This window comes from Equus przewalskii, chromosome 16, assembly GCF_037783145.1.
Source record: "Equus przewalskii isolate Varuska chromosome 16, EquPr2, whole genome shotgun sequence".
NCBI classification, from domain to species: Eukaryota; Metazoa; Chordata; class Mammalia; order Perissodactyla; family Equidae; genus Equus; species Equus przewalskii.
Window position 1 is genome coordinate 14,113,127 of NC_091846.1, and position 13,144 is coordinate 14,126,270.

At 33.3% G+C, this 13,144-nt stretch overlaps 1 protein-coding gene across 13 annotated transcripts in view; it reads left to right on the forward strand.

Moving 5' to 3' along the window:
* NBEA (neurobeachin) overlaps nt 1-13,144 on the forward strand; it is a 671,041-nt gene that overhangs the window by 443,919 nt on the left and 213,978 nt on the right. For all 13 annotated transcript variants that reach the window (XM_070578754.1, XM_070578744.1, XM_070578745.1 and 10 more), the window contains one exon: nt 954-1,078. In XM_070578754.1, the coding sequence (XP_070434855.1) occupies nt 954-1,078 (125 nt within the window). The remainder of the gene's footprint in view (nt 1-953; nt 1,079-13,144) is intronic.

A 13,144-nucleotide genomic window follows, 5' to 3' on the forward strand; every position in this document is an offset into this window, starting at 1 on the left:
CTCAAGAAAATTAGAATATTATCTTCTGAGTATGTTACTCCAAACACTATGTAGAGAAAAACAGACTGCTCAAGCAGTGGCATTTATCACCAATATTTATTGAAATTAAATTGAAAGCAAAAATTATGTCATGAAATGTTCCATTGATATACAATGAACATATTTCAGTGGTTTCTGAAATATCTCATGGAGTTTTAATATTGGTTAAGAGTGTAACATGGTTTAGACAATGTTACCCAATGATGGCCGTGATTGTTAATAGTTTATATTAGCTGAAAGCTGTAAAATCATCCAAGAACTCTGTTAGCATTGAACTAATAATTTACCAAGGCAATTACTACATAGTGGAATTTTTTGCAGCTCTAATTCAGTATTATTAATAATGGATAAAATTGCACTTTTCTCAGGTTGCTGTGGGCAATAGGGAATTATTTCAATGAATATTTCAGCACATTATTTTAATCATTGTTCCACCAAATCCAAGTGGGCAATATTTTATAGTTCTGAATTCAGTCTACTAAGAAACCACGGTCATTAAATTGCAACCTATTTGTAGTGAAGTCTATCCTGTGATTTACAAGCATTGTTAAAAACAGTGTAAAAGAATGCAAACTGTGCCATTAATATTTGTAATTTGATTCTGCGTTTGTTACTAAATTCCCCATGATTGATGTTTTTAGTAGAGAGAAGAACATTGTAAAGAAAGCAGAGCTGAGTGTTATAATGCCTAAAATAAGAGAATGTTACTATGTTAAATTTTGTTCATTTGTAGAGGAAACATATGTATACATATGTATACAAACACAGTTGTATACAATATAAATGTCTCAAAAATTATCTAAATTTTCCAATGAGACCAAAGAAATAAAAATTTAATTTTATGGAAAAAATGTATTTCCAGTTATACATTGTTATTGATAGTGATTATTGTTTCTTTATTTTCCCATTGTTAGCCAATTGCATGATTTCTGGCGTTTGGATTACTGGGAAGATGATCTTCGTCGAAGAAGAAGATTTGTTCGTAATGCATTTGGCTCCACTCATGCTGAAGCATTGCTCAAAGCTGCAATCGAGTATGGTTAGTACCAGTGCTTTTTAACACAAAAATCCTGCTGGATGTGAGATGACTCTTTGTGGTTGATAATTCTTTTTTTCAATAGCATTTAAGATTCTCCATGTCATAAGTCAAAAATATTCTGTTCTGCTTCCTCCATTCGAAGATACTTCAGCATCATTTAGGTTACACTTAATCAACACACTAATTCCCCTGCTTTATGTATTTTAGACACTTTAACTTCTTTTTAATAGATTAGAGACTCTACGTAGTTGGTTGTTACCCAACATTCTTCTCATACAGCCTAAAACAAGAGTAAAATCAGTTTTTCAGTGTGTTTCAAACTCTGGTGACTAAGACCCAAGGTGAAAAAAATATATACTGTTGTAGTCATGTACTCAGATTTATATATTTTTGTGCATAATGCGTGTGTGTGTATGTCTGTATACACACACGTATACTAGATGAATATACATATATACATATTTCATTTGTGTATATATGCATGCATATACTTTAAATACTTCAGTATTTAACTGAAACAAATATCTTAATAATTTCATTGCATGAATTCTCTATTTTAATCCTATCCTATTCTATTCTATTCTTTTCAATCTAAAAATATAAGATAAAATAAATCCTGCTACAATATGTCCATTTAAATTCCCAATACTCAGGGCCCGCCCCATGGCCGAGTGGTTAAGTTCACGTGCTCCACTTTGGTGGCCCAGGGTTTCACTGGTTTGGATCCTGGGTGCAGACATGGCACCGCTCATCAGGCCATGCTGAGGCGGCGTCTCACATAGCACAACCAGAGGCACTCTCAACTAGAATCTACAACTGTGTACTGGGGGGCTTTGGGGAGAAGAAGAAGAAGAAAAAAAAAAAAGGATTGGCAACAGCTGTTAGCTCAGACGCCAATCTTTAAAAAAAATAATAATAAAATAAAATAAATACCCAGTCCTCCACTGAGTTGCAAGTGAAGTCTGAAAAAGACCATTCCACGTTAAAGATATCGTCTGCTGTGACACTACCATACAACTGTTCCCTAATTATCCCTTATAAAATGTACAATAAATCGTAAACCTCCAAACATCTTTTTGTAATTTAATAAAAATGCTGCTATTGTAGATTGCTGTCCACCAAGAAGTATGCACAGGGCTATTTGTCCACTTACCCCTTTTTAAATGCTCTAACAAGTTTAAGTGTGATTGATCATATCAGAATTTTATAAACCATATACTCTCAGAAAACATCATTAATGAACACTATTCATATATTTTTGTTATTAACCACTTTTGTTCTTAGTTACTTGTGTTTTTATGTTAGTTTTCATTTATTTAAGAGTAATAAAAGAGCCAACTGTTTTAAAATTTACCATAGTTTATAACATATAATACGAATCAGAAAAAATACTTAATCCCAATAAAAAGAAAATGGGCAAAGCTTTTAAAATTTGTTGTGCAAATAGTCTTTCAATGGATATACAGTCATGCATCAGTTAACAGAGATACGTTCTGAGAAATCTGTTGTTAGGCGATTTTGTCATTGTGCAGACGTCATAGAGTGGCCTTACACAAACCTACATGTATAGCCTACTGCACACCTCGGCTATATGGTACTAATGTTATGGGCCCACTGTTGTGTATGTGGTCTGTTGTTGACTGAAATGTTGTTAGACGGTACATGACTGTAACTTAGTGAGGCTCAAAACATAAATGAGGATTTCATATGAAACTATTATGCTATGTAACTTTATACACTAAAAGTAACTACAGGAAAGGATATGCTAGGGAAAAATTATAGTTGGCCTGTATTGTAGGGGACTTCTTTAATCAACTCAAAAGATTACCTAAGTTGGGGCCCACCCGGTGGCATAGTGGTTAAGTTCATGCACTCCGCTTCGGTGGCCCAGGGTTTGCCAGTTCAGATCCTGGATGCGGACGTACACACAGCTCATCAATCCATGCTGTGGCAGCATCCCACGTGGAAGAACTAGGATTTGCAATTAGGATATACAACTATGTACTGGGGCTTAAGGGAGCTAAAAAAAAGATTACCTAGGGATTTTAGCACCAACTTAAAATGAGATATTACCTTTATGCTCTATAGAAGAGGTTCTCAGAAATACCTACTTAAAGTGGCATGCTTTTTCATACGAACTTAAAATTATTAAAACTTCATTTTACATATGCAATAATTTACACTTTTTCACCAATTCATCTTGAATTCATCACATTTGAAATTAGAAACATCTAGAGACAATTCATAACAGGTTAGGCTAGAGTGATATTATTAGTGATACTGTGTTGCCAAAGCTGTAATTATATAGGATCCACATTATACTATGTTCAGCATTCTACAGGTTGCTTTAAAAAAGGTTCTGCTAGAAAAGTATTCCTTTTGGTTCTCTATAAAAGTGGATACTTTCTTTATTTTGTGTGTTTAGTTTATAAAATATCTTGATTATTAAGCCAGTGTCAAAGCCTATCAGAAACAAATTTTAAAATCTTTTATCTTAAAATCTTTTTAAGACTGATAGTCATGGTTTAGTAACATAGTAACTATTGTTAATGAACCCAAACTAAAAAATAATACTCTAATTTTGAAAGAGATAAAAGATGTAGGTGATACTAAATATCCTCTGTGTGTAATGTAAGTGTATTTTAAAATATATAGTGGTTTATGAATTTTAAATACTGTATGATCAGCAGTATTCAGAACCTATTATCCTTCTTGAGTTGGGTTCTTGATAAAAGGAAATAGGGATATGTTTTTCTTTTCATACATATCTAGAACAAAGACCACATGTATGTCATAAAATATTCAGGAAATCTACATGGTACCCGTGTGAGAGTTACTCCATGATCATTCTCAGGGTTAAGGTCATGTAGTGGAAGACAAAAGAAAACTAAAACGATTCTACCTCCAAAAACAATCCTAGAGCTCATCTCTTCAACCTTCATCACAGTTCACATCTATGGACTTTTGGAAGTGGGTAGAAGGTAGGGAGTAAAATAGGGAGGATATGAGGAGGGTAAGTGGAAAGTATTCCCTGAAGTGATCTGTACGTACAAGTAGAATGAGGATTACCGACTGCCAAGAAAAAAATGTATATTGTCTCTCTTCCAAACTCTCAGTGTGCCTTCTAACTTGTGTATGTATTCTTCACAAGAAATAGGTCGTAAAGTTCAGTAATTATTACAAAGCACTTCATCCAATAAAAATAGATGTTGAAAAATTTATTGAAAACATATTTTTTGTATTTTAAAGAAAGCTTTTGTGTTCACATATTGCCAGAACATTCATATAAAAGTAAAACGAGGCCAGCCCCATGGCCAAGTGGTTAAGTTCCTGTGCTCTGCTTCAGTGGCCTGGGGTTCACCAGTTTGGATCCTGGGCACGGACCTACACACAGCTCATCAGGCCATGCTGTGGTGGCATCCCACATAGAAGAACTAGAAAGACCTACAATTAGGAAATACAACTGTGTACTGGGGCTTTGGGAATAAGAGAAAACAAAGAGAAAGACTGACAACAGATGTTAGCTCAGGGCCAATCTTCCTCACCAGAAACAAAACAAAACAAAAGTAAAACAACCCAGCCCACCATTAGGCACTCCTGCTGCCATTAAACATGTACTTATGTTTAAGTACCTTAAGGTCTGGCAGTGTGTAGACTAGCATCCAAATGATTGAATGTTTTGGTGTATGTGGAAATAGATAAAGGGTGCATTTATAGCACAAACCTACAAATTTTAAGAGAGCTTCTAGAACAAATTGAAATTCAATTTATTTCTACCTCTGTATTAAATAATTACAGGATTTCAGTTTTCCTATAAATTCTATCTTGAAAGTTAAGCATTAAATGCACAGAAACTCTGCTGTAATCTTTGGTCAAAAAAATGTTTCATATTCGTCTACATTGTAGCAACAAAATTGTTTTAAGAACAGAAGAATATCTTATGAATGGAACTTTCAGTTTGGCCAAAAGTATTTCAATCAGTGATCAAAGTTTTCAGAATTTTAAACAAGTTGTACAAGCCGAGGGAGTAACCTTAAGTTACTTGAATAGAGAATATTTACATGGCCATCAAAGCAACCCCTGGGAGATAAATGCTGGTCAGGTCTATCTCTTCCTTTAGTACATTATGTTTCAGCAATGTGAGTCTATACTAATGTAGCAGAAGTGAAACTGAATTAGCAGACTTAATGTTTTAATAAAAATGTTTTGAATCACTTGGTTTTTCCCTAAATTCAGTCAAATATTTTACATCAAATTGTAGTTAAACTTTTATGTTATGGGCAGAAACATTTAGCCATAATTTGGATTTCATGACATTCTTTTCAGGCAATTTATTTGGAGGCACCAAATAAATATATTAACAATTCTTTCTTGAAAGAGCAAATAATCCGAATTGGATATATTTTCAAGGTGACAAAAGGACAATAATTTTATTTTATATTTATTTTGAAAAGCTTTCTCTTCAATTTCATTATTAAAACTTTCAGTTGACCTTTTTTGGTTGGAAAACATCCTTAACACTGATGGAGTTTTTCATGCTTCTTAGTAATACTAATGAATAATTTATGAGGTTGTCATGTGCAAAAGATTTGGTGTGATTTGATATACTTTCAGCCTCTGGTGTTAGAATATGATTAATAAAAACCTAGAGGCATGTAATTTTTTTCCTGATGTTTAATGTTTGAATTTACTATGTATTGAATGTGTTATTTAGGTGTTTTCTAATAGTAAAATCTCATACAGTGCAAATTTAATTGATTACCAGGAATTTTACAAACCATAACACTGGAAAATAGAAGGAAAATATTTTTAAACTTATAAATGCACCTTCTGACCTGCAGGATTTTCTTCTTCAGGGAAAATTAGCTAATAAGAAAATGATTGAAAAAGGAAGGTTTTGTATATTATTTGTATGTTCCAATAAAACCTAGACTAGTCAACTTCTGGTGCTTTAAGATTATGTTGTCAAAGAATAGCACAAAATCTTGATAAGTTTGGTTTTCTTTGTTGACTGTCAATTATTGTTTAGAATTCCGTTTGCCCTCCATAAAATTATAGTGGAACAATGTTTCATCAGAGCCTAAGATCTCAAGTTCCCCCGTGTCTGTGATCAAAGACATCAGCTTAAATAGGTCTGATCAGGCATCGCAGGAGAGAGCAGGCTGCTTCAGCTGGAGGAAAAAAAAACATGGAGCAAAGATGACAAAGTTAATCAGTCATTTCTTTGGCAGTAAATAATAAGATATGCTGAGAACTGCAAATGAGAACATCCTTAGGTTCCTCAGAGATGTGTCTGCTTAACACCTGATTTATCTAAGCTTGTGAAGCCATCAAGGTATGACCTTGATGAATAAAAAGCAGCTCTGTAATGAATCTGGAATTAAATTAGTTCTGATGGGATATGCATGGCTACTGTGATGTGCAACTTGCAGTCATCAAAAAATAAGAAAAGCAGTAAGAACAAACACACTGATGCAGCTCTACAGTTGTTAAGAAAGAAGCTTCAAATTATGAATTCATTTTTTTCTCACTTCAATTTGAAGAGTTTATAGTTGTAATATTTGAGAAAGATGATTTGATTTTTTTCCTTAATAATGTATTGTGAGTATTATGTAGAGACTCTAGCTAATGTCTTATTATTGTTCACTGATAACTCCATTTTATTTGATATGGTATTACTCGGATATCCATATTTAGAATGAAATAGATGATCTGATTGTGATTAAAATAATTTATTGAAAAATTAATGATGTAAATTTTTTAGAAGAGAGAAAGATGTGCAGGGAAGCATCTTTCAGCTCTTTTTGGTGCCAGTATCATATGTAATATCATAGCCTTGTCTTCACCCTGTGGTTTTTATAGTCTCTTAAAATATTTAAAACAGAATATATAAATTCTAAGTATTAAAATATGCTTATAAAATGCATTTTACAGATTTTGTATAACATTTTCCTATCAACAAAGTTTTGACAACTCTTCTGCTTTTAAAGTGAAGCCTTAGATTGTAGGCTTTAAGCAGATTCAGAGGAGTCAAGTAACCGTATTAATTTAAAAACATTTATTGAATATCTTCTACATGCCATGCATGTGGTAGATGCTGGATTCAGAAATTGAGACAGTTTCTACCTTCAAACATCACATAGTGTAGTGCTTCTCAATGGGTGTGGAGGTCAGGTGGTGCTACTGGCATCTAATGGGTAGAGACCAGGACTATGGCTAGAATATCCCACTGTGCACAGGAGAGCTCCCCCAGAGCAACAACAGCAATTCAGCCCAAAATGTCAGTAGTACCAAGGTTGAAAAAAACCTGGACTAGTGGAAAGAAATGAGCAGTTATCATAGAGGGAGGTAATATTTCATAAAGGAGCACAAGGGAGAGAGTGTCTAGTGGCATGGAGTCAACTTCATAGAAGTAATTACTGATGAACTGTCTTGAGAGAAGATTAGGAGTTTACTAGATGAGCAGGGAAGGGCAAAGTAATAACAGAAATTACCAAGACATGGAGGTATGAAAGGGCCTAACTTACTCCTTTGAATGGCCTTAATATTTTGCACTTGGTAACAGGTCACTTTGTAAAGATTTCAAAGAATATCTTGATTTTAGATGTTTCATATTTCTGAGATAAAAGAAAAACCTTGATTTTAGATGTTTCATATTTCTGAGATAAAAGAAAAACCATTTGGGAGACCAGCCCTGGGGCCTAGTGGTTAAGTTAGGTTTGCTTCACTTCAGTGGCCCAGGGTTCACAGGTCACTTTCCAGGATGGACCTACACCACTTGTCAGTGGCCATGCTGTGGCAGTGATCCACATACACAATAGAAGAAGATTGGCACAGATGTTAGCTTAGGGCAAATCTTCCTCAGCAAAAAAAAAAGAAGAAAAACCATTTGAGGGCAGGAATCATGTTTCTTCTCTCTATTCCATTTAGAGCATCCACATTAATCAGTTTTATGTACTTAATTGTTATTTTTATTTAGTTGATAATTGATAATTTCAAGCTATACACACAGTATTTTAACAACATCCACTCATCACTTTCAGTAGCAGCATTAAAGGATGGTATTTCTATGGAATATTTCTAATAAGTATGGTATGGTATTTTCAAGTTCTGAAATATATTTTTTATGTCTCTATTTCCCCTTACAACATCAAAATCTGTTAAGTATAAGGAACAAATAAAATTATATTAGTGGACTTATTGCTGAGTGGCATGAAACTGTTCATAATCTTGCTTATATTCTTTTAGACTAATTTTTCATAAAATATACATACAATTACGTTTATAAATAATTACAATACAGTGCGATAAATATTTTCATTGAGGTGTACTAAAAATGCTATGTGAGCTCAGTGATGGGGGCTGCCTAACTGAAGAAATACATTTTAGCTAGACTTGAAAGGAAGAATGGAGATTTTCTCAAGCCAGTAAGTGGATGGTGGCAGTGTGGAGAAAGGGACTACAAAACATAACACAACATGATGTGTCCCTGGAATGGAAAATGGTGGTTTATGATGGAACACCAGATAGCATGGGGAAATGGTATGAAGATGAGGCTCAAAGGGCTGTTTGCAGCCATGACGTAGAGGGATTTGTCAATAAACTGAGCCATTAAAGGTTTTTCTTTGGGAAAATGACAGATCATAGAAATTAAGTGACATGCTAAGTGAGAAATGATAGGTGGAGTAAAAATTCCATCTAAATACCATTCCCATACTATACAGTATGTTGCTGTAGATACGTTTGGAATTTTCTTAAGTGCAAGAGCATCATTGACCATTTCCCCATTCTAAAGTTTACCTGCTAAATTTTGGCCTACTCTTATAGCCTCTCATCTGTAAAGATATACCAGTACAGATGAACTTAGTGTCATTCACAGGGTGTGCATTTCATGTCATTTGTAAAAACATATTTTAAATGGTTTTGTTGTTTGTGAAAGTGCTTTAAATAACGTATTTGAGCACCATTTCTCAGCTATTCCATTCTTTTTGAGGTAATTGAAATTTTTGTTAATTATCTCTTTATCACGTCTCTGCTTGCTTACCTGTCCAAAACATTTTGCCCCCCATTTCCCAGAGTTTAAAAGTAAATTTCCCACACTGAATTTTGTGATAGGCTTTAAAAAGAAAACCCAAGCATCATTCTCCAGGTTAATGGCATCCACTGCAAGAGAAAGTCTTCCCCACCCTCTCAGTCCCCCTTCAAGTTGTCCATTTCATCTTTTCTTTCATTCCAGAAGTTGCAAAAACTTTCTTCCTTCCATTCTGTTACTCTTCTGCCATCTACCCCTCCTGACTCATAATGCAAGATTTCTTTTCTTTGTTCCTTTTTCCCTTATTCCTTCCTTCCTGAAAAGAAACATGCTCATTGTAGAAGATCTAGAAAAGGCCAAAAAAGTTTAAAGAAGGGGGAAAAAATCACTCATAGACAACACATAAAGATAACTGTCTTTACCGTGTTGATGTATTTATTTCATGCTAGTCTTTTTCTATGCATACTTTAACATAGAGACCAAACACTGTGCTATGTACTCAAACAGTCACAAAGATGAAGAATGCAGCATCCCTGCTCTTTATGACATTTAGAGGGTTCCAAATTGGCCCAAGTTTTCTATATGTTTTAGCAGTTTTTTCCCACAGAGTGTGCCATATGATTTTTAATATAATGAAAGCCTGTTTAAAATATTTAAAAATCACCCTAATTTCATCGCTAATTAAAATATGCAGAGAGATTCTACATTTATCATGTATATTCTTAAAATACGGCTTATCAAATTTCCTTTAAAAAGCATAGAATGGAGTTTTCTACATTGACTCCATTAAGATTATTAAGTTAGCTTTTCATGCTTATATAGTGCTGCACTTAAATTCAATAATATTTTCTTGCACCTTTTTAATTGTATTTTTTTCAGTTTAAAAATGCTGTTTATGAATATCCCCTTTGTTGGTCTTCTCTAAGAAATATTGCTTACATATGAATATTTTGAATTAGGAATAAATGAAATTCCATTTTTGCTGTCAGAACCAAATTGTAAAAATGCATTGCATGTCTTTGAAAATCAGTATACTCTATTAGCAGGCCTGTCAATATAAAAAGTGCATTCCATTTCCACCTCTTGCTCTAATAACCTTTCCTGTGTTACTCTGAGGCAGTTCACATAATCAGAGTATATTGTCAGCTTACTGGAGTTGGGGAAGCATGAAATGAAAATCACGTTAATATTGATCCAATTCTTTTACTTGCAAGTGTCCTTGATGTCCTTTTCCACTGAGCAATAACTGTTGATGTTAGGTAGCCATTTTCTTCTTTTATTTCTTATAGTCCAGGAAATCATTTATAAGCATAACTAATCTGAATAAGAATTTACCACTTAGAATAATTTCTGTGAACATTTCATCTTAATTAATGCCCATATTGCTAATTCTACTTGTTTCCTATACCACTGAAATATTTTCTCTCGGAGAACAGCCTACTTGCAGGTACAATGTTTATGTCTAGTTTGAAACAAACAAGTCTATACACATTCCTCGTTGGTAAAAATCACAAAGGATGCTGTATTCTACTTTTATGTGATATAATGATGTGCTAAAATGGACCATAGGGAACATCAGTGATTGATTCAGGTAAGGATTACCTTTTCTGAATCAAGTTCATTAGAAGTTTGAAGCTGGTATCTTGGGTTTTTAATGTTATGGTCGTATAGATCATATCTACTTTACATTATTCAATATATCCTCTGTCAACAAAAATGAATTGAAGTGGAAACCATGGTTAAATCCAATGCATTCAGACTGAAATACCAACAACTAAGAAAGGAGGGATTTGGCTTTGCAACTGTCCAGATTTTTTTATCTGTATTTATTAAATTTGGCCAATAACTACTCAGATTTTTACTTAAAGTGTGTTTCAAACAATAATTAGAAACCATCTGTTTGAATAGAAACAGTCTATTTCACTTACAGAAATTCTTGCTTCCTAGAATGAGTTTGTATTGATAGAGTGAGGCTCCTGAGTCAGCATTAGGTATAAAAGAAAAAAAGATACTGGAGATTTCTAGTATTCTTTCTACTATTGTTTTTATTCAGTGTCTCTAACAGTTTTTACCATTGGGATTTATCTGCTGCAAAGTCTGTTTTCTTAAAAAAGAAAATCCTTTTCTATACAGAAGATTTTCTTAGTCCTTAGACCTCAGTAGGTCTTTCCTTTTGTGTCATCATCATTTATTTTTCTTAAGGAAGGAAATACTATGTCTGTGCTGTAAAGCCAAACACAAAATTTAATTTTGAATTCAAATTATGTACAAAGAAAAATATTTACTTTTTAGTAAATGATTGTTACAATAAAGTACAATCTATGTATATATCTACTGCTTTTATCTCACATTAAGGTCAGTATAAAATGCTTTTGAGTGATAGGTTTCTCAATATAATAAAAATTGTTTTTTCATCTTTTTTTGAAATGTTCAAAATTGTAAACTTCTCAGTAATAGATTGATTCATACATATTATTGCACGAGATCATGTCACCATATCTAATGTAATCAGAAGTATATTTGTCTTAAAGTCTTTTCCTTTTAGTGGAAATTAAATAAAATCATTTAGAGTTACTAAAAGCACTGTTCTTTAAAGGTATTTGTTGCTCTGATTTTAGCTTTAATGAGAAAAATAAATCTTTATTTTAAAATTTCCCAAAGTTTTTGTATGTCATTAATACTTCTAAAAGAAAGTATTTAGGTTTGAAAATGAATTGCAGCGTTTTATCTTACTTACATAGGGGTAGATTTTGTCAAAACACATTTTACAAACTAAAAATATCGTGAAATGGCATATATTGAAAAGAATTTCTCTTTCAAAAAAGAATGCCATCTTGTAAAACTGATTTCCAGATGTTTAGAAACACTGAAATTTTCTGACATTACATTTAGATAAAATTAAAATGAGGGGCCAGCCAGGTGGCGTAGTGGTTAAGTTCATGCTCTCCCCTTCGGAGGCCTGGGGTTCACAGGTTTGGATCCCAGGTATGGACCTAGCACCACTTGTCAAGCCACACTGTGGTGTATCCCACACAAAACAGAGGAAGATTGGCCACAGATATTAGCTCAGGGTCAATCTTCCTCACACACACCACACACAAAATTAAAATGAGACCAAATTTCCATTCTGCCCCTCTCTTTCCAATGATGAAAGAGAAGTATGTAAAACGTGTCCTCTATAATTCTCTAAAGCAAATTCTAGTATCAGCTTTGTTGAAAAAGTTGTTTTTCTTCAAATATCCAAGATATTAAGAATATTTATATTCTTAAGATACCAATATATAAAAGAAAAAACACACATCAAATACATTGATGATTATATAATTTTATTCAGTAATATCTTTGAATAATATGGTTATTGGGTAAAAACAATTTTTAATGTGAACTGTTTACACTCCTTTCAATTCACTAACACTTCATGGCACCTGTCTACATGCTATCCTTCCTGCCTTCAGGGAGCATCCAGTCTAGTGAAGAACTGAAGGCTCATATTGCATTGTAATGAATATAAACAGAGTGTCATGACAGCATGGTGGAGGGAAGAAGATTAATCCCGACTGAAGGAAAGGAAACCATTATTTGTTGCATATCTGATGTTAGTTACGCATTGTGCTAAGACCTTAGATGCATCATTATCTTACTTGAGTTTTTTAATCCTCACATCAGTTTGCTTTTTTTCTCCTTTACATAAATCTTAGGCAGCATTATTAGAAGCAATAAAGCATTGGCTGGGTTCTTGTTCAATTTTAAATTATGTACTTAGTAAGCTCTTTTAATACTCTTCTGTTAATTTGTTTTATTAATTTATCAAAATCATAACATTTTTGAATGCTTATTATATAAATAATCTTGACATATTTCAAGGTGTTTTAGCATCCATTGTCTCATTTTAACATTGCGATAATCCTGTGATAGTTTGGTTGATAAATACTTATTCCTCTTTCACAGCTTGGGAAACTGAAGTTAAGAGATTGGTCTCGATATTTCCTTTAATATGTTCATTTTTTGTTTTAAAGATTGGCCCTGAGCTAACC